The 27,449-nt window shown below is 45.3% G+C and overlaps 1 protein-coding gene across 1 annotated transcript in view; it reads left to right on the top strand.

The window, feature by feature from the left end:
• The window catches only part of LOC143293501 (solute carrier family 23 member 1-like), a 37,783-nt gene extending 13,560 nt beyond the window's left edge, over window positions 1-24,223 (top strand). Inside the window, exons 3-14 of the mRNA XM_076604401.1 lie at window positions 663-820; window positions 3,118-3,362; window positions 4,029-4,102; window positions 5,001-5,182; window positions 8,990-9,128; window positions 9,860-10,016; window positions 10,590-10,739; window positions 12,324-12,427; window positions 12,791-12,920; window positions 14,571-14,714; window positions 15,038-15,133; window positions 20,212-24,223. Coding sequence (XP_076460516.1) covers window positions 663-820; window positions 3,118-3,362; window positions 4,029-4,102; window positions 5,001-5,182; window positions 8,990-9,128; window positions 9,860-10,016; window positions 10,590-10,739; window positions 12,324-12,427; window positions 12,791-12,920; window positions 14,571-14,714; window positions 15,038-15,133; window positions 20,212-20,597 — 1,965 coding nt within the window. The 3' untranslated portion in view covers window positions 20,598-24,223. The remainder of the gene's footprint in view (window positions 1-662; window positions 821-3,117; window positions 3,363-4,028; window positions 4,103-5,000; window positions 5,183-8,989; window positions 9,129-9,859; window positions 10,017-10,589; window positions 10,740-12,323; window positions 12,428-12,790; window positions 12,921-14,570; window positions 14,715-15,037; window positions 15,134-20,211) is intronic.
• The last annotated feature ends 3,226 nt before the right edge of the window (window positions 24,224-27,449 follow it).

The following is a 27,449-nucleotide window of genomic DNA, read 5'->3' as shown; positions in this document are numbered from 1 at the left end:
AAACTGGAAAGGGTACTTTTTTTTCTTTTTCTTTTTTTAACACAGCAGATATGGTGCACCGAATAATGATCGGTCTAGAGGTTTGACGCTTCCTTGAAACTGAAACTTTCTCTCTTTTTTTCTCTCTTTTTTTTCTTACACGGCAGATATGGTGTACCGGATATAGATCGGATCGATGTACAGGTTTGACACCTTGAAATTGACACTGAAACTGAGACAGTTTCACTTTTTTCTTTCTCTCTCTCTCTCTCTCTCTCTCTCTTTACACAGCAGATATGGATCAGTGTACAGGTTTGACACTTCTTTGAAACTGAAACTGAAACTTTGTGCGTGTGTGTGTGTGTGTGTGTGTGTGTGTGTGTGTGTGTGTGTGTGTGTGTGTGTGTGTGTGTGAGTGCGTGCGCGTGTGTGTGTGTGTGAATGCGTGTGCGTGCGCGTGTGTGTGTGTGAATGCGTGTGCGTGTGTGTGCGTGCGCGTGTGTGTGTGTGTGAATGCGTGTGCGCGCGCGTGTGTGTATGTGTGTGTGCGTGTGTGAGGGTGGAAGGGGGGAGGGGGCGGTTCGTGTGTGTTTGCGCGTGCGTGTGCGTGCGCGCGCGTGTGTGTGTGTGTGCGTGCGTGGTGTGTTTGGTCCCTCCTTCCCCATGCACGGTGGTGCACGCAGCACTACCTGACGGCCTTTGGCACCACGCTGTCTGTGCCCCTCATCCTGTCCGGCCCGCTGTGCATGGCCGGCGACAACGTGGGCCTCAGCGAGCTCATCGGCACCATCTTCTTCGTGGGCGGCATCAGCACCCTGCTGCAGACCACCTTTGGCATCAGGTGAGGAAAGGTGGAGACCGCAGGGAAGGTGGGGGAGGGAGGGAGGGGGCGGAGTGGGGAGGGCTGAGAAATGTTTTCGGGTTTGATGACCATCGTTGTCATCCAGCTTGGGGATGGGGGGAGGGTGGTGGTGGGGGGGGGGGGGGGAATGCTTATGAATCTATCTGTGAATGCGCAGATAGCTGAATAGACCAATCTGCGCACGAAATGTTCGCTCACAGTTGGGGCAGACAAAGACGGGCATATCATTGTCAGCGAGCTTGTTTGCCCGTGACTTTCTGGCCTGCCTCTTCTGAACAGCTGCAGCAGTCCTGTTGGCCTCGCACAACTTGGCGCCTTTGTGCACAGCAGCGCGCCATTTGTCACGGTCCACTGCAGATTCCTCCCAGGAGTCAGGGTTGATATCAAACGCTTTCAGAGAGACTTTCAGAGTATCTCTGAAGCGCTTCTTCTGACCTCCGTGTGATCTCTTCCCTTGTTGCAGCTCGCCATAGAAGAGCCTTTTGGGCAGTCGATGGTCTGGCATGCGCGCCACGTGTCCAGCCCAGCGAAGCTGGGACTGCATCAGGATGGTGAAGATGCTGGGAAGGGTGGCTTTTGCGAGCACCTCTGTGTCTGGGGTCCTGTCTTGCCACTTGATGTTCAGTAGCTTCCTGAGGCATGTTGTGTGGAAGTGGTTCAGCTTCTTGGCATGTCGTTGGTACACTGTCCAAGTTTCGCAGGACTGTTTGATGGTGATGTTTTTCAGCTTAGCGATGTTGAGCCGTTTTGGAGCCTTCTGGCCTTGGGGGCGTCTCTTGGGCTGGATTCAAATATTCAGCTTCGAGACTACAAGGCGATGGTCTGTCCAACACTCGGCGCCGCACATGGTCTTTGTTACACGTACATCTTGCCTATCCCTTTTCCTGACGATGACATAATCGATGAGATGCCAATGCTTTGAGCGAGGGTGCATCTATGACGTCCTGTTACGGGTAGGGAGGCAGAAAACTGTGTTGGTTATCAGCAGTTCGTGCTCTGCACAGGTCTGAAGCAAAAGCAATCCATTTGGGTTGCAGTGGCCCACACCGTGCTTTCCAATCACTCCATCCCAGGAGATGTAGTCAGAGCCACCTCTAGCATTGAAGTCCCCAAGAATGATGAGCTTGTCTGCTTTAGGGATAGCAGCAATGACAGAGTGAAGGTCCTCGTAGAACTTTGCCTTCACTTCATCCGGGTTGGTCATGGTTGGGGCGTAGGCACTGACAATGGTGAGGTGCTTCTGGCCAGATGCTAGTGGGAGTTTCATGGTCATAAGCCTATCGTTGACTCCCTTTGGGATTCCAGCTAGCTTGCTGACAAGTGCTGTTTTTACTGCAAAACCAACGCCAGCCTCACGTCGCTCTTCGCTTCCTCGTCCACTCCAGAAGAAGGTGTAACCAGATCCCCGTTCACAGAGCTCGCCTTCGCCTGCAAGCCGAGTCTCACTCAAGGATGCGATGTCAATGTTGTATCTGGCGAGTTCGGATGCAACTAGTGCCGTTCTCCTTTGGGGTCTGTCCGCGTAATCTCTGTCCAGGAGAGTCCTAATGTTCCAAGCACCATTGGTGAGAGGAACGATCCTTGTTTTTTTCTTTTCTTTCTTTTTGTTTCGACCGCTGATGTAGGGTCCTGGCCAGCATATGGAGCAGGCAATTTTTAGGGCACCTTTTCTAGCCCCTTCCTCATGCCAGGGAGGTGAGCAGTGCATTCCTAAAGAGGGCTGCTCAGACGCTCTCCTGAGCCGACGCCCTTTTATGGATCTCCATAAGGGTGTCTAGCCACCCGCCTCACCAGTCCCGGAAGGGAGCGGTGGGAGTGCCGGTTTAGTCGCCGGCAACCCGACCCTGAACAGGTTGTACTGGATTACAGGTTACCAGTAGCAGATCTAATGACCTGACCTGACAGCCCGATATGGATAACGGTGGAGACGAATCTTCCTTATCTAGTAATTCATTTCAACACGAAGGCCAATGCAACCCCAGTGACGAAACTGCTAGCAACATAGACGTCAATCGAGGAACAGCGACTGACAGAGGGGCAAAGTACGTGCGTACACACACACACACACACACACACACACACACACACACACACACACACACACAAACAGACACACATACAAGTACGCACAGACGCACACACAAGATAACAAAGAATAAAGCTACCTTATTCCCCAGTCTACAATTAACCGATTGTCCTTTACCAAAACCCCACAACAATTCCTCCTCGACCACGACCACCACCACGACCACCACCACCACTACCGCCACCACCAGACTGCCCATCATCCAAGGTGCCACCTTCGCCTTCCTGGCACCCACTTTCTCTATCCTGTCGCTGCCAAAGTGGCAGTGCCCCGCCCGGCTGACCGTCAGCGTCGGCAGCAACCTTACAGCCAACGCCACTAACGCCGACGCCGTCGCCGCCTTCTCAGCCGCCGCCGATGCCGAAGACGTCGGCACGAATGCCAGTGCTGCCCTCGATGTTTTTCATCTCACTGTTGAGCTCCTCGCTATTGTGGGTAAGGATAAGGAAAGCGTTGTCTAATTTGATAACTTTGATTTGTTGCAAAAAAAAAGTTATATCGCTGGTTTTTTGTGTGTTTTTTTAATGTTGGTTTTATATATTTGTATTGTAAGTGTTGTGTAGTGTAGTGTAGTGTTATATATATATATATATATATATATATATATATATATATATATATATATATATATATATATATATATATGTGTGTGTGTGTGTGTGTGTGTGTGTGTGTGTGTGTAGCTGTGTCTGTGTGTTTGATCGTTGTCGTTGTCGTCTTTGGTGTTGACTTCGGCGTTTTTACTTTATCATCATCATCATCATCATCTGTGTGTGTGCGTGTGTGCGTGCGTGCGTGCGTGCGTGCGTGCGTGTGTGCGTGCGTGCGTGCACACAATACTTTGTTATTTCCACGCTCCACCCCCAGCGCCCTCAGAACAAAGCGAAAGAAAATAATCAGCCATTTTTCTTACAGAAAGCAGAAAAAAAAGAAGAAGAAGAAGAAGAAAAAGAAAGAAAGAAATAACACTTTAACCATGTGGCCAAACTGAAACACTTCTGGAATGAAACACACACACACACACACACACACACACACACACACACACCAACCACAAACCAAAAAGCACACGGTGCATTCTGACATTGCTGACATCAACAGAGAACGGCACGACCCATTTCGGAGAGGTCGGTGGGGAGAGACATCGACAGCTGTGGCATGCACGGCTGTGTGAGGTCAGTCACTGTTTGTACTTTTCACACTGCTAAAAATGCGGTAATCAGTGGCTTGGCCTGGTGTTGTGGTCATGGTGCGCGCGCGCGCACACACACACATACACACACACACACACACACGCACGCACGCACCCACCACGCACACTCACATACACACATATGAACGCACACGCGCACATACACACTCACACTCACGCGCGCGCAGGCACGCACGCACACACAAATACACACAGGTGCACGCACGCACGCACACATACACACACACACACACAATTATTTAATGTCACATTGACACATGCTGTGCACAACAATGGAATGTTTACATTTTTTGTGGCTTGCGTCCGCTCAGTCATTGCTTTGGGAACAAAACGTGACATCTTTGACTGAAGCACACTGATCAGTGGCAGATGTAAGTAAGCTTAGTGTGTGTGTGTGTGTGTGTGTGTGTGTGTGTGTGTGTGTGTGTGTGTGTGTGTGTGTGTGTGTGTGTGTAGGAGTGTTTTTTTTCTTTAATAATGTTCTCTCTCTCTCTCTCTGTCTCTCTCTCTCTCTATCTCTCTCTCTCTCTCACTCTCTCTCTCACACACACACAGACACACACACACAGACACACACACATTCTCTCTCTCACTGTGTGTGTGTTTGTGTGTGTCTCTGTGTGTATGTGTGTGTGTGTCTGTGTGTCTGTATCTGTACCTGTGTCTGTCTGTCTGTCTGCGTCTGTATATTTGTGTCTGTGTGCGTGTGTCTATGTGTGTAAGTATCTGTGTATCTGTATCTGTGTGTTTGTCAAAGTCTGAGTCTGTAAAAAAACAACAACAGGAAACAATTGGAACTGAAAACTGATGCACCCCCCACCCCCAATCCCCCCCCTTTCCAATTTCACCCCCCCGGACAGATCCAGGGCGCCGTGATGCTGGCCTCCCTGACCCAGGTGGTGTTGGGCTTCACGGGCACCTTCAGTCTGGTGCTGCGCTACGTGGGGCCTCTGGTCATCGCCCCCACCGTCACCCTGGTCGGGCTGGCTCTCTTCGATGCCGCCTCCGGGAAGGCGTCCTCCCTCTGGTGGATGGCCCTCCTGTCAGTGAGGAAGGGTGGAGGATGGGGGAGTGGTGTTGAGAAAGAGAGAGAGCGAGAGAGGAGGGGGGGAGAGATAGAGTGCGAGAGAGAGTGAGAGAGGGACGGAGAGAGAGAGAGAGAGAGAGAGAGAGGGGGGGGGGGGGGGGGGGAGAGGGAGACAGAGTGAGAGAGGGAGGGAGAGAACGAGAGAGAGAGGGAGAGAGAGAGGGGTGAGAGATAGAGTGCGAGAAAGAGTGAGAGAGGGACGGAGAGAGAGAGGGAGACAGAGTGAGAGAGGGAGGGAGAGAACGAGAGAGAGGGGGAGGGGAGAGAGAGGGGGGAGAGAGGGGGGAGAGAGAGAGAAATGGAGAGAGAGAGAGAGGGAGAGAGAGAGAGAGAGCGGGGGGGAAGGAGAGAGAGAAAGAGGGAGAGAGAGAGAGAGAGGGAGAGAGAGAGAAAGAGGGAGAGAGAAAACGAGAGACTGCGAGAGGGAGAGACGGAGAGAGAACGAGAGAGAGGGAGAGAGAACGAGAGAGAGGGGGAGAGAGAGGGGGGGAGAGAGAGGGAGAGAGAGCGGGAGAGAGTGCGAGAGAGAGAGAAGGGGGCAGAGTGAGAGAGGGAGAGATGGAGTGGGGAGAGTGAGAGAGGGTGAGAGAGAGGGACAGAGCGACAGGGAGAGGGAGGGAGAGAGAGTGAGAGGGAGAGAGGGACGGGAGAGAGAGGGGGGAGAGAGAGAGAGAGGGGAGAGAGAGAGTGGGGTGTGAGAGAGGGGGAGAGAGAGTGAGAGAGAGAGGGAGAGAGTGAGAGAGAGGGGGAGAGAGTGAGAGAGAGAGAGAGGGAGAAAGAGTGAGAGAGAAAGAGGGAGTGAGAGTGGGGGGGGAGAGAGTGAGAGAGGGAGAGAGATTCAAGATTAAAAAACTTTATCACTCAAGGATAAAGATTTTAGGCATCGCCCAGTCTTCCAATCTGTCCTTGTGACAACAATAATAATAACAACATTAACGATAACGACACAAAAATAATAATTTTGTTAACACTGCTACTACAACGAAGAATGATAACCATCATCATCATTAACATCGTAAAAAGTAATAAAACGAACGCATTCATACATTCATATCCATACACATACTCTCTCCACCCAACACACACACACACAAACACACACGCACACGCACACACACACACACATATATATATATATATATATATACTTATGCACATACAGAGACATGACCGAAGTGAGAAACATATAGCGGACATAAAGAAAACAGAGAAGCACAACTTTACCATATCACATATACAAAAGTGATTAATTTGCTGATGCATATGTTACAGGTAACAACATCCAATTAACAGGCGAACAAGTAAAAACATTAAAGCACAAAGGTAGAAATAAAATAAATTCACTGCATGTAGGTATATATACAAACTTCACGGAAAAAGCATGATTTTTGTCTCTTTTAGCTGGTTATTAAAAAAAAAAGAAGAAAAAAAGAAGCTTTGTGGGCCTATTGCTTGTGGAGCAGAAGTTCTCGTATCCTTGATTTGAAGGAACGTAATGAATCGCAGAGAGAGAGAGCGAGAGAGAGGGAGAGAAAGAGAGAGGAGAGAGAGACAGACGGAGAGAGAGCGAGAGAGAGAGGGAGGAGAGAGAATGAGAGAGAGAGACAGAGAGAAAGAGAAAGAGAGAGGGGGAGAGAGAGAGAAAAGGGAGAACAACAAATAAATGTTTTATTGAGAGTAAACTGGATGAGCTGAAGCCTTCTTTACACCATGCCCTCGCTCACACACAAACACACACACACACACTCTCAAAAGAAGAAAAAGAAAAAAAAAAATCGGAGAGCGAGAGAGAGAGAGAGAGAGAGAGAATGAGGGAGAGAGAGAGGGGCAGAGAGAGAGAGAGAGAGAAAAAAAAGCAGACACACACACTCAAAAGAAGAAAAGAAAAGAAAAAAAAACTCAGAGAGAGAGGGAGAGAGAGAGGGAGAGAGAGAGGGGGGGGGAGTTGTTGTTGTTGTTGGGGATTGGGCTGGGGGGGGGGGGGGGAAGGGGCAAAAGCGCTTTTCATCACATGCTTCCGGGGTTTAATTAATTGATTGTATATTTTATTTAGTTTTGATCAATGTAATTAATTCATCATTTTAATTATTTTGAGTTATTCAATTCGGTCGTTCGATCGTTCGTTCATTCGTTTATTTGAGTATTCATTCATTCGTTTATGAATTTTATTTATGGATATATTTATTTATTTACTTATTTATTTATTCATTCATTCATTTATCTAGCAAATGTTTCCCCCCCACCTTTCATCTCTTTCTTCATTCTGTGCGTATCTGTTGCCTCTGCCTTTTCTCGTTATTTTGTCTTGTTTCTTTGTTCATAATTCCTTCCTTCCTTCCTTCCTTCCTTCCGCATTTCATGTCTGTCTGTCAGCAATGTTTTGCTGTGCTCGTTAAAACCAAGAAGCGATCTTCACAACAGCTAAGCGTTCCATTTTCAACACGAATAATAAGCCATTGGGAATTGACACCCCCCCGCCCCCTCCACCCCCACCCTCTACCCACACTGCTTTTTGGGAGCAGACATTTTGATCGTCGAAGGCTAAGGGAGCAAACCCAAACTAAATCCGGAGTGCAGTCCCCTTCCCTTTCCCAAAACGTCTTCCAAACCCCACGCCCCTACCCCACCCCCACCCTCACCCTCACCCTCTGCTCCCATTTCCTTTCGAGGACTGGATGAAAAGAAAAAAAACATTTTTGAGATAATCCATTACCCTCTGAAAACGAAATGAATAAATATATGAATAAGAAAAAAAACCCCGCAATCAATCAATCAATCAATCGATCCACTCACTAACTCAATCAACCAGTTCATTCATTAATTCATTCATTCATTCATCCATCATTCTTCATTCATTCATTCATTCATTCATTCATTCATTCATTCTTCATTAATTAATTAATTGATTGGTTAATTCATTCATTCATTCATTCATCATTAATTAATTAATCAATTGATTGGTTAATTTATTCATTTATTCATTCATTCTCTCCGTGTCTGTCTGTCTGTCTTCTGCGTGTTGTGATGAACAGTGCTTGGAGGATAAGCGTACAGCTTCTGTGCATCGTTTAGTGTTATAACTTGCCTCTCTCTCTCTCTCTCTCTCTCTCTCTCTCTCTCTCTCTCTCTCTCTCTCTCTCTCCCTGTGTTGGGTCTGTGTGTGTGTGTGTGTGTGTGTGTGTGTGTGTGTCTGTCTGTGTGTCTGTGTGTCTGTGTGTGTGTGTTTGGGTGTGTGTCTGTGGTCTGTGTATGTGTCTGTATGTGTGTGTGTGTGTGTGTGTGTGTGTGTGTGTGTGTGTGTGTGTGTGTTGGGAGGGGTTGGGGGTGTCTGTCAAGTCAAGATTTTATTTCATTATGGTAAATTGAATAAGCAACAATTGCTTTTTTTTACATCAAGCCATCAATGAAAATAATAAAAAATGAATAAATAAATAAAAATTAAAAAGAAGGAAAAAAAAAAAAAAGAAGAAAAAAATAGGAGAGAGAAAGGAAACAAGCACATGAAGAGCAACAATAACAACCAAAATATTTTAATGCATATACATATATACAAGAATATTGTGATAATATTGTGTCTGTGGCCTGTGTGTGTGTGTGTGTGTGTGTGTGTGTGTGTCTGCGTTATGGTGTGTGTCTGCGTTGGGGTGTGTATCTGTGATCTGTGTGTGTGTGTGTGTGTCTGTGTCTGTGTCTGTGTGGCTGTGTCACTGTTGGTGTGTGTGTGTGTGTGTGTGTGTGTGTGTGTGTGTGTGTGTGTTTCAGGACTCTGGCACTGATTGTGATCTTTTCCCAGTGTATCCACAACGTCCAGGTGCCATTGCCGAAGCTCAGCATCTCCTGCAGACCCAGACTGTCCTGTGGGCTCTCCACGATGCGGTTACCCCTCTTTGGACTGTTTCCGGTTTGTCATCGAAGTTATTTATTCTCTCTCTCCCTCTCTCCTCCTCCCTCTCTGTATGTGTGTGTGTGTGTGTGTGTGTGTGTGTGTGTGTGTGTGTGTGTGTGTGTGTGTGTGTGTGTATTCTTTGTTGTAGTTGTTTTTTGTTGTTGTTGAATCCCAGAGCAAAAGATGCAAAGATCTTTTATTTATCAGCTCTCACTTATCCCTCTCCCCCTCCCTGTTCCCCACCCCCACTCCAAACATACACATATCATTTGAAACATAAGTATGAGAGGACAATTATAAGAGATGACGCCGTGAAGTAAATCGAAAAAAGTATCAGATATATGAATAATTGTTAAAACTATAATTAATGGTAACGATAACAACAACAAACCTGTAGAAAATTTAAACAGTCACACACACACACACACACACACACACACACACACACACACACACACACACACACACACACACACACACACACACACACACACACACACACACACGCACGCACATGCACGCACAGAGATTAACAAGCAAAGCAAACAAGCTGCTATATTACATTATAAAACAGTTGTTACTTAACATTCCTCATAGAAACGTTAAAATTTGTACATTACATGTCAACACACACACACGTCAACACACACACACACACACACACACACACACACACACACACACACACACACCCTCCACCTCCTCCTTACCATGCTCACCGTGACGAAGGGTACCCACCTGTGCAGGTGTTGTTGGCCATGGTGATTAGCTGGGTGCTGTGTCTGGTGCTGACTGTCAGCGGTGCTCTCCCCTCGGACCCTGCCGCCTGGGGGTACTCTGCCCGCACCGATATCAGAGCCTCCGCCCTCAAGGACTCCTCCTGGATCAGGGTACCGTACCCAGGTACTGAACACACCCCTACCCCCCCCCCTCCTTTGTTGTTGTTGTTGTTGTTGCTGTCTCATCATCTGGCGTCGTTCTTCTCCTCCTCCTCCTCCTCCTTTTCCTCTCTGCCCTGTCTCTCTCCCTTTCCTCCTCCATCGACCTCCTCCTCCTCCTTCTTGTTCTTCTTCTCCTCCTCACCCTCCTCCTTCTCCTCCTCCTTCCGTATCTTCTTCTTTCTCCTCCTCCTCTTCTTTCTCCTCCTCCTTCTCCAGCTCATCCTTCTCCTCCTCCTTCTTCTCCTCGTCATCATCGTTGTCCTCCTCCTCCTCCTTCCTCCTCTTCTTCTTGTTCTTGTTCTTCTCCTCCTCGTCCTTCTTCTCCTCTTCCCCCTCTTCTCCTCTTCATCACATCCTCCCCCTCCTCCTGTCCCTCCTCATTCTTCTCCTCTCTCCCCCTCCCGCTCCTCCTCATTCTTCTCCTCCTCCTCCTCCATCTCCTCCTCCTCCATCTCCTCCTCCTCCTCCTCCTCTCTCCCCATCAACCTCCTTCACCTCCTCAACATCACCATCACCTACATGCTGACCACCACAGGACAGTGGGGGGTGCCGACAGTCAGTGCTGGGTCAGTGTTGGGCATGGTGGCCGGGGTGCTGGCCTCCATGCTGGAGTCTGTGGGGGACTACTACGCATGCGCGCGGCTCTCCGGGGCCCCGCCTCCCCCTTCCCACGCCATCAACAGAGGTGAGTGAAGTTCGATATAAAAAGTGTCGTTTCTAGCTTCAATTTCAGGGTTTTTTGTTTGTTTTTGTTTTGTTTCAAAGGAAGCATCACTGTGTTCGGACAAATCCATATACGCTACACCACATCTGTTAGGCAGATGCCGTACCATCAGAACAATCCAACTGCTTAGGCCTCGATTGCAGGCATTTATATTTGTGTAGCTACTAGAGTGGATTTTTTTTTTTTTTCTGTACAATTATGTCAGAGGACAACCCTTTTGTTGTCATGGGTTATGTTTCAGTGCGCCAAGTGCGTGCTGCACACGGTTGTTTCCCTTGGGCCACCCAAAATCGAAGGATTTCTCAGTGCTCCTGGTGTTCTTCACATTGCAAAGAATCATTTAGTCTTCGTGATGTGTTCGTTCCAGGGATAGGAATTAATTTTTGTTCATGCTTCATAATCAGTCACTGTCAATGCCCAGTGACCTGTTTGTTTTATCTCCGTGGGATGCCGGGATTGCCTGCATCCCCAACTTCTGAGAAATCTATGCTGGAAATTGGATGTTTCTCTTCTATTCCTCTCTTTGTTTCTGCCTCCCCACCTACCATACCCCTTTCATTCGCTGTTGTCTGCTTTTTCTGCCCTTCCAGTCCATTTCCATTTTTTTGTCTTTTTTTTCTAGCAAGCCTTAGCACCTTTTACTCTCTTGCCGTCTTTGTTCTTTTGCACTGACGGTTAGGTAGTGATACTATAAATACTGGGATGAGCACAAGCTGTCGATTCTGCAGTATTCTTTGCATATTTGATGTATTCTTCAGTCGGTGTTTTTGTGTTATTTCTTTTCTAATCTATTATTTCACGACCTTTCTATAATCCAGGGGTGATGAATTAAGTGGAAAGGCTGACATCCTCAACACAGCTGGTCTCATTCACCTAGGAGAGCTTTAACTCACTCAGTACGGCCAGTCCTCTCTTCTCCTCTACACAGACACCTCGGATGTCCAGTGGGTGTCTGAATGATCCAACATTTAGCTTCCGTCGTCAGAACTGTGGTATTCTTTGTCAGCATTCACCTCTTCAGTATAAGAGCCTTCCGCTTGCAATATTTTGATGATGATAATTAGGGTGAAACGCTGTTAACGTCGTCTCTTTCGCCGTTCGTATGGAGAGAGTTAATGGTTAAGATACTGTCATGAACTGTGTTGTATCACACGTTTGTCTTTTTTCAGACCTATCGCGGTTAAACTTTTCATTTTGTTGAACAGAGAGAGGACGGTCCGTGATGAATTGACGACTGACAGACAGTGGAGATGGATCCCTGACTTGTTGACAGATGATGGGGTAGTACCAGCAAATTTGCTGAGGACCGCTAAGAATGGAGCACTTTGGCTGCCTCATGCCATGGTCTCATAAGTATAATATTTTTCATTTTGAAATCATTAAAAAAATTAAATCATTTTGAAAATAGAATTATATCTATTAGTCCGTGGCCTCATGCGTCCAAAAAACGGAAGCATTTACGTGCAAAAGCAGTCCCGGAATAGCCCTGTGCGGGCGACTGCAATCCAAGCAACAATGTCAACACTGTCAACGTGTTTGTTCCAGCGATAGGCGTTGAGGGCATCGGCTGTGTGCTCGCCGGAGCCTTTGGTTCAGGGAATGGTACCACGTCCTACAGTGAGAACGTCGCCGCTATCGGAGTGACCAAGGTATTCAACAAATAAGGCTATGGAGGATGGCAAAAATTTGTGTGCAATTTAATGACCGCCTGAAAGTGTCGATAGTGTGTGTGTGTGTGTGTGCGCGCGTGCGCGCGCACGTGTGTGCTTGCGTGCGCACGTGTGTGTGTGCTTGCGCGCGTGCAGTTGTGCGTGCAATTGTGCGTGCGTGCGTGCGTGAGTGTGTGTGTGTGTGTGTGTGTGTGTGTGTGTGTGTGTGTGGCTGTGTAGTGTGCGCATGCACGGTCAGTTAGTTTAGTTACAGAGGATGGCAGCTTTGTAATTTAACTGATGTCTGATAGTGTATGTAGCGCGTAAGCCGTGTCCCTGACTGGCGGGGCCCTCTGCGTACAGGTGGCCTCCCGGCGTGTGGTGCAGACGGCCGGCGTGTTGCTGTTGGTGTTGGGCTGTTTGGGGAAGGTGGGGGCCTTCTTCGTCTCCATCCCCGACCCTGTGGTCGGGGGGATGTTCCTCGGCATGTTCGGTGAGACCTTTTTTTTTTTTCTTTTTTTTTTTCTTTTTTTTTTTTCTTTCTCGTTACTACCCGTTATTTTGTTGTTGTTTTTTGTTTAACCAGCATTTCAAGTAAAAATACATGTCATAATGAAATCGACGAGACGACAATAAGCAAGTTTGATATAAAATCTTAAAGTAATATGCACCGAATCCCGGTGGCAGAAGAAGATACACAGAAGCTAAAGGATGCCTGAAAAACCATGACCCCCTACACCCCTCACCTCTCAGCCAAACCGCTGTAGCCAAGAAAGGCATAGCGACACGTGCAATCTCCCAGGTCAACATTATGTCCTGACCTGCTGTAGTGCCTGATCAAATACGCATGTTAAAGATCCTGTAATCCATGTCAGCGTTCGGTGGGTTATGGAAACAAGAACATACCCAGCATGCACATCCCCGAAGACGGAGTATGGCTGCCTAATGGCGTGGTAAATAAACAGAACAGTCATACACGTAAAATGTTACATGTCTGTTTAAGTGTGAATGTATGCGTGCCTGAAATCTGAATGACACTGGAAACGAATGATGAGCGTCCAATGACAACCGTGAGTCGGCTCTACCCAGGTAGGCAGCCTGTTGTACAAATGATCCCGTGTTTGTAAAGCGCTTAGAGCTTGGTCTCCGACAGATGATAAGCGCTATATAAGTATCCATTTCATCATAACCATCATCATCATCATCATCATCATCATCATCACGTCCTGACGACTGAACTGCAAAAGCTACCATAATGGTGATGGTGTTCACCCCCGACCCGCCTTGGTGTGAGGTGTGAATGGATACCTGATTTGGTTCCGGAAGGTTATTAAAACGGCGGAAGGAGAGGTTTGGGCCCCGCCTTCCTATCTATGCCGAGCCCTTGAAACAGTGGACATGAATTCACTGCACCACCACCACCACCACCCTTTCCCACCCGCACCCCCACTCCCCCATGACCGTAGTGAAAGACTTTGGAACCGTTAACCTTTACCCCTAATAGTCTTTGAAGTCTACCCACCAGTCAGATGGGCTATACCCGTTCCCAAAGGACCTATCCACTGCTCCACATTGAATAATTATGTAACTGATGTATCTGCAGGTAGAAGCCAATATATACCTACATAGCAGCATAACTTATAAACAAGCACTTGGTGTTGTTTTTTTTCTAGCTTCCTTTCTTCCTTCCTTCCTTCCCCGTTCTTTCCGTCCTGTTATTTATTTATTTCTTCCTGCCTTCCTTCCCCGTTCTTTCCTTCCTGTTATTTTATCCGTTTCTTCCTGCCTTCCCTCCCCGTTCTTTCCTTCCTGTTATTTATCCGTTTCTTCCTGCCTTCCCTCCCCGTTCTTTCCTTCCTGTTATTTATCCGTTTCAAGTTCCTTCCTTCCCTCCACGTTCTTTCCTTACTGTTATTTATTCGTTTCTTCCTGCCTTCCTTCCCCGTTCTTTCCTTCCTGTTATTTATCCGTCTCTTCCTTCCTTCCCGCAGTCCCCGTTCTTTCCTTACTGTTATTTATTCGTTTCTTCCTGCCTTCCTTCCCCGTTCTTTCCTTCCTGTTATTTATTCGTTTCTTCCTGCCTTCCTTCCCCGTTCTTTGCTTCCTGTTATTTATCCGTTTCTTCCCTTCTTTCTGTCCCCAGCCATGATCACGGCTGTAGGACTGTCCAACCTACGCCACGTGGACTTGCGCAGGCCGCGCAACATGTGTGTGCTGGGCCTGGCTCTCTTCTTGGGCCTGGCCGTTCCGCGATGGGTCAGCGCCAACAAGGGAGCCATTGACACAGGTTTGTTGATTGCGCAGCCGGTCCTACCACTACTACTACTCTTACTACTACTACTACTACTACTACTGCTGCTGCTGATGCTGTTTGTGGTGGTGGTGGTGCTACTACGACTACTGCTGCTGCTCATGCTGCTACTACTACTACTACTGCTGCTGCTACTGCTAACACCAATACTACTAAACTTATTATCTACACTGTCTTTGCGCTATGGTTCTTCGATTTCATCACAGATAAGAGGTTATTTCGAAGGCTCACAGAAAAAAAAACAAAAAAAAAAAAAAAAACGTGATGGGAACTTTTTTTTTCGTGTCTGACTCCCACAGGTGTGTCGGGCTTGGACCAGATCATCGAGGTGCTGCTGTCCACAAGTATGCTGGTGGGGGGCCTCACCGGCTTCATCCTGGACAACCTGCTGCCAGGTGGGTTCCGGGTTCAAGTCTCTGTGGTCATCGTCGTTGTCATCATTATTATCATCATCATCATCATCGTATTAGTTGTCATTGCCGTCTCCAGATTTGGCGTCAGGAGACGGACACTCTCGTAGGGATTATATATCTATTGTGATGGTTGCATGAGCATGACTGTGATTACTGTATGTGTGGTTTACTTTGTAAGTCAACATTTAAGAATTGTGTGCCTTTTATGCAAAGATACTGAATGATCGTGATTCTCGTGTATTTTGGGGGGTCTTTTACACCACAGATTAATTTCTTTTATTGTAGATAAACAAACAAACAAACAAACATTGTGTATTATTTCAGTGTAAATCGTATTCCCAGCTTCTGGCAATTCTGTGCCAGATATTTCCTCTTTTCTGTCTCTCTTTGTTTCTGGATTTTCCCTTTTCTTTCTGTTGTTTCTTTCTTTCTTGTATTTTCTGCCGTGATGGTCCATTTTCCTGTAGTTTTCTCAGACTTTTAAAAAAAAAAACCCATCTTTTCTAGGGCTTGATAATTGGGTGTTCTTAGTCGTTTATGTTGTATTCGTTTTTGTTCTCAGTTGGGCGTGTGAATTGTCTGGCGTTGCCTCAAGCTGATTTGGTTTTTGTATGCCTGTTATTATGTACACACACACACACACACACACACACACACACACACACACACACTGTTAACCTTTCGCCGCTATAGATCTATCACATCCTGTCCCATACACTAGTACAGACACACACACACACACACACACACACACACACACACACACACACACACACACACACACACACACACACATGCACACAGAGACTGTGAACCTTTCACCACTATCTGTCACATCCTGTCCTTCACAGACCACAGACAGAGAGAGAGAGAGAGGACTGAGAGAGAGATGAGCCTTTCACCACTATCTACCTCTTTCTTCCTATTATCCGTTTCTTCTTCCACCAGTAAACCTTTCTACTTATTTATCGTTCACTCCTGTCCTTTACCTACTTTGTTCGTTTTTTAGCTCGGTGTCGTCACTGTCTTTCTGTCAACCATGATAGGGCTAGACCACTACGCCAACTGCGCAGCCGACGCAACAGTGTGGGCTGCCTCAACGGGCGGCTTGAGGGTCAGGCCTACAAAAATTAAAAAATAAAATATATTTTATATATATATATAACTACATACATAAATATGATATTTTTGTGATGGTAATAAACTGTGTGTCAGGGAAATATAATGCATGAATATAATGATAACACAATAATAATTAAATTAATAGCACAATGTCTGCGTATAGGCAAATCACAGATAAGAGTATGAAGGCTCACAACACAATGAACATTGATAACTTTTTTTTTTTTCTGTTACTGGGTCGGGCCCAAACGAGGTGTCTTCAAAGTATTGTGGGGGGTCCACGTCATCTACATCTGATGGTCGTTCAATTGGGGCATCCACATCATACATCACACATCACACATCCTCATCAATTAGTGTCATGCTCTCCAGATTGGCGTCGAACACTTTCACGATATTATCAATTTGTGCTCATGAGCACAGATACTGATGGTGAGTAAGAGTCAGAATAAGATTGAGTGCCTTTCAACCAGATTAATCAACACATCTTTCTGGCTTCACTAGGACTACCAGTCGTGTAATTTCCCGTTGTCAACATCGTCTTTGTTCCTTTATTTACAGACACACCACCTAAAACCATCAACCACTACATCAACCACACCCTGTCCTTCGCATAGACACACATCTGTCCATACACTGTTCACACACTACTACACACATCACTGACCACAGACACAGACTGTGAACCTTTCACCATATCTATCACATCCTGTCCTTACACAGACAGACACGAGAAACTGTAAAACCTTTCACCACTATCTGTCACACATCCTGTCCTTCACAGACACACACTGTAAACCTTTCACCACTATCTATCACACATCCTGTCCTTCACAGACACAATCTGTAAACCTTTCACCACTATCTATCACACGTCCTGTCCTTTACATTCATAGACACACACTGTAAACCTTTCACCACTATCTGTCACACATCCTGTCCTTCACAGACACACACTGTAAACCTTTCACCATTATCTCACACATCCTGTCCTTTACATACAGTATCAGTAGCTCAAGGAGGCGTCACTGCGTTCGGACAAATCCATATACGCTACACCACATCTGCCAAGCAGATGCCTGACCAGCAGCGTAACCCAACGCGCTTAGTCAGGCCTTGAAAAAAAAAAAAATATATATATATATATATAAGCGTACATACATAAATAAATAAATAATAATTATGATGGAAAAAAAGGTAGTAGTAATGAAAATAATGATAAAATAATAATAATAATAAATAAATAATTAAATAAATAAGACAACAATGATGATAAATAGGCAAATAAATATAAAATATGAAGACACACATTCACACATGCACCCACACATGCATAACAGATATGCCCCCAAAACGCAGTTTCATAGATATGAAAGCACAGTCAAATACATATAAACGTACATGAGCTCCAACACACACACACACACACACACACACACACACACACACACACACACACATGCACACAGAGACTGTGAACCTTTCACCACTATCTATCACATCCTGTCCTACATAGACACAGACACACAGAGAGAGAGAGAGAGTGAGAGAGAGACTGAGCCTTTCACCACTATCTATCACACATCCTGTCCTTCACAGACACACACTGTAAACCTTTCACCATTATCACACACATCCTGTCCTTTACATACAGACACACACTGTAAACCTTTCACCACTATCTGTCACACATCCTGTCCTTCACAGACACACACTGTAAACCTTTCACCACTATCTATCACACATCCTGTCCTTCACAGACACACACTGTAAACCTTTCACCACTATCTATCACATCCTGTCCTTTACATACAGACACACACTGTAAACCTTTCACCACTATCTGTCACACATCCTGTCCTTCACAGACACACACTGTAAACCTTTCACCACTATCTATCACACATCCTGTCCTTCACAGACACACTCTGTAAACCTTTCACCACTATCTATCACACGTCCTGTCCTTTACATTCATAGACACACACTGTAAACCTTTCACCACTATCTGTCACACATCCTGTCCTTCACAGACACACACTGTAAACCTTTCACCGCAATCTGTCACACATCCTGTCCTTCACAGACACACACTGTAAACCTTTCACCATTATCTCACACATCCTGTCCTTTACATACAGTATCAGTATCAGCAGCTCAAGGAGGCGTCATTGCGTTCGGACAAATCCATATACGCTACACCACATCTGCCAAGCAGATGCCTGACCAGCAGCGTAACCCAACGCGCTTAGTCAGGCCTTGAAAAAAAAAATATATATGTATATATATATAAGCGTACATACATAAATAAATAAATAATAATTATGATGGAAAAAAAGGTAGTAGTAATGAAAATAATGATAAAATAATAATAATAATAAATAAATAATTAAATAAATAAGACAACAATGATGATAAATAAGCAAATATATATAAAACATGAAGACACACATTCACACATGCACCCACACATGCATAACAGATATGTCCCCAAAACGCAGTTTCATAGATATGAAAGCACAGTCAAATACATATAAACGTACATGAGCTCCAACACACACACACACACACACACACACACACACACACACCACAAATTTCCCTGCACCTCTTCTACCCCCTCCTCCGCACACTTGGAGTTTCTAGTCTATGTATCGCAGCTTCCACGGCACACACACACACACACACACACACACACAAACACGCACACGCACACACACACACACACACACTCACACACACAGATGAACACTTACTTGTACAAGCACACACACACACGCCCATACCTCCCACCCCCAACCCCACACACATATATACAAAGATATATATATAATATATACGTTCCAATATCCTGATGCTCCCACAGTGTAGGCATGCATACACTCACATACCTCATCTTCTATCTCACCTCCTCCCTGCACCCCCACCTCCCCCTCACACACACACACACATGCACAAAACTCTCCTGACACTTGTGTACACTTACACTCTCACGCATGCACAAACGCACTCAAAAACACAGACCCACACATACACACAAACACACACATACACACACGCACAGAGGCTGCCACTGATTGGCCGCAAGAGGGATGGAAAAAGATCTCTGATGCCAAGAATGTGGCGTCTAGTGTGTTGCTCAGTCTACTGTATTTGGAAAAGCCCACAGAGACTCTGTTCCGTTTTGAAGAAATTTGCGCAATGTTGGTTTGGAAATGATGCCGATATTTGTTTGATTTGCAAAGCATCGTGCTCTACCTTTCATGTTAGACTTACGGCCGCTCCCGCTCTCTGCTTTTATTTCTTTGAGGCGATCGATGGTGTGATGGCCTTGTACCTGTTCTTTTTGATATTCTTTGACTTTTCTGAGGATTTCCGATTTTCCTAGATGTAGGCCGCTCGTTGTTGTTGCGTTACCAGCAAGTCTGTCAGCTCGCTCATTTCCCTAACTCCTGCATGTCCCGGGCAGTATGACCATGTGAGTTTTTTTTATCTGAAAGTTGCGCATTGCCTTATGCCACTCTGGGCTTCCCATTCCGTTTTCAATTTTCTGTATGAGGTTCATTGAGTCTGTTAGAATCATGGCATGTTGGTTTCCGGGCGTATGGATGGACGATAGCCACTGGAGGGCATGTGTCACAGCTTCAACTTCCATCGTTAGGCTGGAGGTTGTGACTTTGTAGGCAGCATTCTCTTCCCTAACTTCCTTTACATACGCAGACACACACTGTAAACCTTTCACCACTATCTATCACATCCTGTCCTTTACATACAGACACACACTGTAAACCTTTCACCACTATCTGTCACACATCCTGTCCTTCACAGACACACACTGTAAACCTTTCACCACTATCTATCACACATCCTGTCCTTCACAGACACAGACTGTAAACCTTTCACCGCTATATCTATCACATTCTGTCTTACACACACAGGGACAGACGAAGAACGGGGCCTCATCACATGGAACCAGGAGTCAGAACTGACAGGGCACGGAGGAGCGGTGACAGGAGAAAAGGGGAGCGGACCCTTGGACGCCGCTGCCACGTACACCTTCCCGCTCTTTCAAATGTGTGTGGATTGTCTGCCCCTATTCGGACGACTGCCCTTTTGCCCCCCGCCCCGAAAGCGAAGGGGTCCTGGCCCTGATGCGGAAAACGGGCGACAAGGAGCTGGAGAGCCTCAGCAGACACTGTTGCCGCCGCCACGTGAGGCGTCTTCTTCGCTCGAGGGTGCTAATAAAAATGGTGCGACAAACGCTGGCAGCAGCTTCCACGATAAAGACTTTGCCGGGCACGTAGAAGACACGTCCATGGTGTAATGCTGTTATTTGTGTGTGTGTGTGTGTGTGTGTGTGTGCGTGTGCGCAGCTCCTATGATGGGGACTTTGGGTACGTTGAAGACACGTCCATGGTGTAATGCTGTTATGTGTGTGTGTGTGTGTGTGTGTGTGTGTGTGTGTGTGTGTTTGGGGTTTCTTGGTTCCTGTTTTTGTTGAGTGGTGTTTTTTTTGTTTGTTTGTTTTTTTGTTGTTGTTTTTTTAACTTTCTAGACTACCCAGAGTGGACCCTTTCTTGTCTGTGTTCACAAAGGGTATTTTCCTGTGAGTATAAAACTGTGTAATATAATAGATAAATCTATTGTCTGTGTATATAGAGGATATTTCAAATCTATGTATATTCAATCAAAACCCAAGTCCTGGACAGCTTAGCATTTCGAAGGACGTCAGCCATCAGCTCTGCAGTATCCGCGGTATGGAATGGACAATTTCCTGTCTGTGTATCATATTGGATACTTTCATGTATGTGGGTATTATGGACATTTAAATCACATAAATTGTTTGCTCTATGCTGTACATTTTCTTGCCTGTGTATATAATGGACAATTCATTTCTGTCTGTGTATTTTGATTTATTTCCTGCTGTGTATATAATGGACATTTTATTTTTGACTGCGTATCATATTGGCCTTATCGACATTATCCTGTTTATGCACATTCAAGATCCAAGCCATGAACACCTTGACCTTGAGGGTGCCACCAAAAGATCGTTTGCTCTTCGGTCTTCGTGCAGAATGGACATTTTCCTGCCTGTGTGTATTGTTATTTTATTTATTATGCGATCTGTATAATTTTTTTTAATGTGATCTCTCTATATGCATCCACACACACACACATATATATTATGCATATCTATCTGTGTGTGTGTGTGTGTGTGTGTGTGTGTGTGTGTGTGAGAGAGAGAGAGAGAGAGTGTTATAGATAGATGGACAAACACACAGATAGATAGTTGCCTGGTTAATTGGGGTGGGTGTTAGGTTTTAAAACAGTTCTCGACCTCTTCCCAAGGGGGGTCGTGACAGTGTGTGCGCGCGCGCTCGTGTGTGAGTGCGCCAGTATTTTGACCATGGAATGTGTTTGCGCATGTGCATGATGTACTTTCACGTGTTCGTTTCACAGACGTTTGTGCGCACGTCAGTGTGGAAATCAGTGAATTGCATACCTGTACTCAGCCCCTCTTTGTGTGTGTGTGTGTGTGCGTGCGTACGTGCATTTAGGTGTCTTTGTATGTGTGTGTGTGCGCATGTTGTTGAATTATGTGTTTGCATACCTGTATATGGCTTCTCTGTGTACATGCATTCGTATCATCTGTGTGTTTATTCAGATATCACAGGAGCTCTGTGTGTAATACTCTTTCTGAATGAATAGGTATCCAGTCCCTTCCCTCACTCGTTTTTTCTCCCCCATGTACATGAGTGCAAGGAAGAGTGGGATTTGGGGGTGGAATAAAACTTGAGAATACAATGCGTTTTCAATTCATGCAGGAATTTATATGACCCCTTTGCGTCTGTGTGTTTGTGTTTGTGTGTGTGTGTGTGTGTGTGTGTGTGTGGTGTGTGCGTGCGTGCATTTTTGCATACACTTTTATTTGCCCCGTCACTTGATGCCATCCTTTAAACCACAGTCAGCAGTCACGTGGTTGGGAGTCCGGAAGGTGATGCTGTCCCACAAAGGGTAGGGTTTCTCCTTGAGTTCATCACAGCTTACTCGTTGCCTCCTTATAAATTATTACCTGCCGGCAGTGTTGAGGTAACTCACTATAATTCATCCACTTCGAACACCAGATACGCAACCCAAACACTGGGAATATTCTGAACCCCGATGTGGAACACAGCAACTTTGCACCAATCTGCTTCCAGAATACAGCGGAAACTCTAAACCTGAACACAGCAACTCTAAAACCAGAACACAGCATCTCTAAAACCAGAACACAGCATCTGTAAAACCAGAACAAAGCATCCCTAAACCAGAACACAACTGCTCTAAACCAGAACTCGGCAACTCTAAACCAGAACACAGCACCTCTAAATCCAGAACATCACATCTCTAAAACCAGAACAGAGCATCCCTATACAAGAACACTACTCAAAATCAGAACAAGGCAACTCTAAACCGGAACACAGCAACTCTAAAACCAGTACATAGCATCTCTAAACCCAGGACATAGTATTCCTAAACCAGAACACAACTACTCTAAACCAGAAAACAGCAAGTCTAAACCAGAACATAGCATCCTTAAGCCAGAACACAACTACTCTAAACAGAACACAACTCTAAACTAGAACACAGGAACTCTAAACCAGAACACAGCAACTCTGAACTCCTCTCCCAGAACACACCTACTCTGAACCAGAACAAAGCTACTCTGAACTCTGCTTCCAGAACAGCTACTCTGAACCAGAACACAGCTACTCTGCACACATCTGCTTCCAGAACACCACTGTGATGAACTCATCTGCTTCCAAAGAACACAGCTGTTCTGCAACAATCTGTTTCCAGAACACAGCTACTCTGAAATCATCTGTTTCCAGAACACAACTACTCTGCTTCAGTCCAGAATAAAACTACCCTGATCTGTTCTGACCTCCACACAAACTTCTCAGTGTGTTCTGAGATACTGAAATGTCCAACAATCACCACCAGTGAATTCAGCCACCTCCTGCTCTGTCTTCACAGCGCTGCATGAAGCTGGGCATTCAGCTCTCTTGGCTTTACTCCACAGCAATTACACATTCAAAATACATATATGTCTAGACACTTAGAAAGACCCAGCTTTTTCTTGAGATTTTTTTTCACCTTTCGAAAATATGTACAAATGTAATTCCAATGACCGAGAATGTTACCAATTTCCAAAACATGACATAAAAAATAAAACTGTCAAGAATCATAACAATGTTAAATGCCTCTGGCTTTGCAATATTATCAGTACCTGAATATTTATTCCACATAGAAACAAGCTCCAGCATATATATATATATATATATATATATATATATATATATATATATATGTACATGTATCAAAAGTATATCATATACGATATACTCATCATATAGGAGTGTATTATCATTAATCAAATCCAACTCGTCGACATCAACTGTGTAAATCCGATCGGCAAATTGCCAAGTTAAACTTTAATAAATGCAGACGCAGTGCATAATCTTGAACTTCAACATCTATCACAGCCAAGACAACTGAAAGTGAAGATTCTGAACGCCGAATGGATACACAAGAAGAAACCAACATACATAAATCCACACAAGCTATGGACCTTAATCAAAGTGCTAGCCAATTAATGTCGTTAAACTAAACTCTAGTCCTCTTCACCAAGAACTGATTTGTTGTCGGTAGAACTTCCAACTTCTGATACAAACAATTCCTTGCTCACTGCAAACTTACTTCTCTGAACTCCCAGTGAACACAGCGGGATTTCTTCAGGCGAATTTCCCAGGGACCATCAGTAAGGACGAAATGGCCTTGACCTTTGTAAGGAGAGGGCGTCTCGGCTGACAGTTGAGGGTGCGTCTGTCTCTTATTTTAATAAAAATCGAAGTAAAGAAACACTGAAGTTTTAATGACTGGAGCTATCTCCTGCATACCACACCCTCCCACTTCCTTCAGCACTTCCTTTTTTTTTTCTTTTTTTTTTTAATTGACAGACTACACCCACAAACTGTCGAACCAACGAGAGCGAAAAACCACTGCCCCTTACCTCAAGGTCCAAGCCGTCCCTTCTGTGGTCCCCAGGGAGCGCCACGTCCACCCCTTAGCACCCCGGGTGAGGAGGTGATGGCAGGGTTGCTGCGGACGGTGGCTACCCCACTGAGAACCGGGAGCAGAGAGAGGGGGGGACAAGGGAGCCGCCTATCTGTTCCATGTAGACTGCGCTCCCCTTACCTCAACACTGCCAGGTTGGTGTGGTATCTCGGGGCACGAACACCCTAAGAGGCAACGAAGTAAGCATCAGACTCAGAGAAATCTTTCCCAGTGTGGGACAGCACCCACTTCCAGTCCACGGCCACGAACAGACGCATGGCGGCGGATGGAAAGACGTGGGGGGTGCCGATGACGAGTCTCGCTTCTGCTGTCCTTGTTCAGCTCCGAAGTTTGCCGTGTGGGGCCCTGGTATTTATACTGCTGTTGCCTGGTAGGCTACGTCATAATGACAACATCTGCTAAAAATAAGAAAAACACAGGCGCTCAAACATTTCTTTACAGTTGAGCTCTGAATTAATTTTTAGAGATCGTATTTGTTGAAAGTGAAACGAGTTATATTGTGATGACAGAGGGGGAAAAATGCAGTCCTGAATACTTGATTTTATGGATGGATGCAGTTAATTTGATCCAAATGAGGATTTTCATTCTTGCTTCACTTGGCCCATTTCAGGTTCGAATCACAGAATGTCCATCAGTGATCTTTTCTCCACTCCCCTTTTTCCTCTCACACCACAAGACTATGGCTGTTGATCCGGATCTCAGTGATTTTTTTTTTGATTTTTTTTAATTTATTTTTTTTAACAAGATAATAAATTGCACTGATGCACAGGTTCATCAGTTTCAACGCTATTACAATGATGCCGTGCTTACGATGTACAGCGAAAGTAAAACTGAAGAACACACAGAGAAAAAATAAAGTTAACCCTGGTGAATTTCTGTCGTAAACTCAAGTTGACCAGTTTTAACAACATTTTGTTCCATTGCCCATTACCCCCAATACGTTTTGATAGGCAAACAAATACAGACATTGATTGATTGATTGATTGAGAGAGAGAGAGAGAGAGAGAGAGAGAGAGAGAGAAGCTGTGTGTGCGTGTGTGTGTGTGTGCGCCAGTGTGACGGTGTGTGTGTGTGTGTGTGTGTGTGTGTGTGTGTTCGTTCGTTCGTTCGTTCGTTCTTTAGTTTAGCGTCTCAAGTTTTCACTATCAGTGATATTAGACAATTGACAGGTGTGTGTGTGTGTGTGTGTGTGTGTGTGTGTGTGTGTGATAGGCGGTGAGAGAGAGAGAGAGAGAGCGAGAGAGAGAGAGTGTGTGTGTGTTTCAGTTTCTCAAGGTGGCGTCGCTGCGTTCGGACATATCCATATACGCCACATCACATCCGTTCGACAGATGCCCGACCAGCAGCATCAGTGGCACAACGCGCTTAGTCAGGCCTTCAGTTCATGTATAAATACATTAAATTTGTGTGTGCCTATCAGAGTGGATTCCTTCTACACAATTTTGCCGGAGGACAATGAACCCTCGTTGTCATCGGTTCTTTTACAGTGCGCCAAGTGCGAGCTCCAAACGGGACCTCGGTTTATTGCGGTCTCATCCCGGCCGAACGGCTAGACGCTCACAGTTAGATTTTCCACGGAGTCTAAACTTTGAAAAAAGGACGAGAGCGGGATTCGAACCCAGACCCTCACGGACTCTATATTGGCAGACGAGCGACTTAACCATTTTGCCACCTTCCCCCGAAAATAAGAGAGAGAGGATAAGATACTTTTCATGCACCTATGAATGCATCTAAAAATAGTCGCCTCTGGGTTAACCCGCTGACTTACAATCAAGGTTAACCACGTCCGTCAAACTCGTGCCAGCCACTGTGTGACCTTTGGTGCATGGCGTGACTTGGTAACGCCTCTTAGCTCTGTTTAGCAGTGGCGATAAATAAGTGGCCTGACTGGGTGTAAACGTGTTCTGTCACATTTTTGTTTTCCTTGGGCGGTTCATATCGTACATCATGTTGTTGTGCGCGATAAATACTGATGCGATAGAAGCAAACTGCCTTACAGACAGACTAGAAGGAAAGAGCAAAACGGTACAAATGATGACTTATTATATTTCTGTCAGGATCTAGTTTTCGGGATTTTAAAGTTGAGAAGAGTAGTAACATACCCATCCCCACCTTCCCTCCACCCACCTCCGCGCACACACACACCGCGCACATCCCTGCCTCTCTTCTCCCGACCTTGAAAACATATTTATTTATTTATTCAAAGAATGGATCAATTTGTTTTATCCAGATAGATCAAAGTTCTCTTGCCCTTTGTCAAAACAGATTTCTCTGTGTGAAATTCAGACTGTTCTTCCTTTCTTCTTGTTTGCACACACACACACACGCACACATACAGAATTCAAGTGCATCTGTTTTCCAAGCAAGGTAGGTTTTCCTTCAGAATTTTGCCAGGGACAACGCTTTTGTTGCCATGTTTGTTTGGTTTTTGTTGTTGTTTTTTAATGCGCGCCAAGTACTCACTCTTTCTTTTTTTTTAAGCCACAGCTCTCACAAGTGCGATTTAATTCAGTACTTGCTTTGACACTCCTGCATTATTTTCTCACAATTTGTCTCCCACTCTCTTTTTTTCACATTCGAAATGCTTTGTCTTTTATGTATTGCAGAAATCTTTCTCTGCGCGTGTGCGTGTGTTTCTCTCTATAACTGTACTGTTTTGGGCTGGGGAGGTTCTTTCATATTAAATAAAATGCCTTTATCTGCTTTGTTAAACCTTAAAACACAGGTCATCTGCCTTCCCTGAAAATCTTGTTTAATCTTTCTTACTGCTACTCCTTGAAGGCTGAATTCATTTTTCCATTTCTTTCTTACAGAAAAGAAACTATACCATATGTGCTCTTTTTGATATAAGAAAAAAATTTTTTGTTTCTGTCAGTCTAAACATCTGTATGACAATTATTTATTTTGACTCCCAGTATATGAACGGGTATAGGCCATTCACCTATTCTGAGGTACAGACCAAGAACAAGTGACTTTAGTCTCTTATCCTGTGCCTTAGCCTGTCTGGCTGCAGGTAGGGCCCATCAGGTGTTTCTGTACATGTGCATTTTTTTTACGG

The sequence above is a fragment of the Babylonia areolata genome, chromosome 19 (genome assembly GCF_041734735.1).
Source record: "Babylonia areolata isolate BAREFJ2019XMU chromosome 19, ASM4173473v1, whole genome shotgun sequence".
Taxonomy (NCBI): domain Eukaryota; kingdom Metazoa; phylum Mollusca; class Gastropoda; order Neogastropoda; family Buccinidae; genus Babylonia; species Babylonia areolata.
This window is presented reverse-complemented; position numbering and strand designations above follow the sequence as displayed.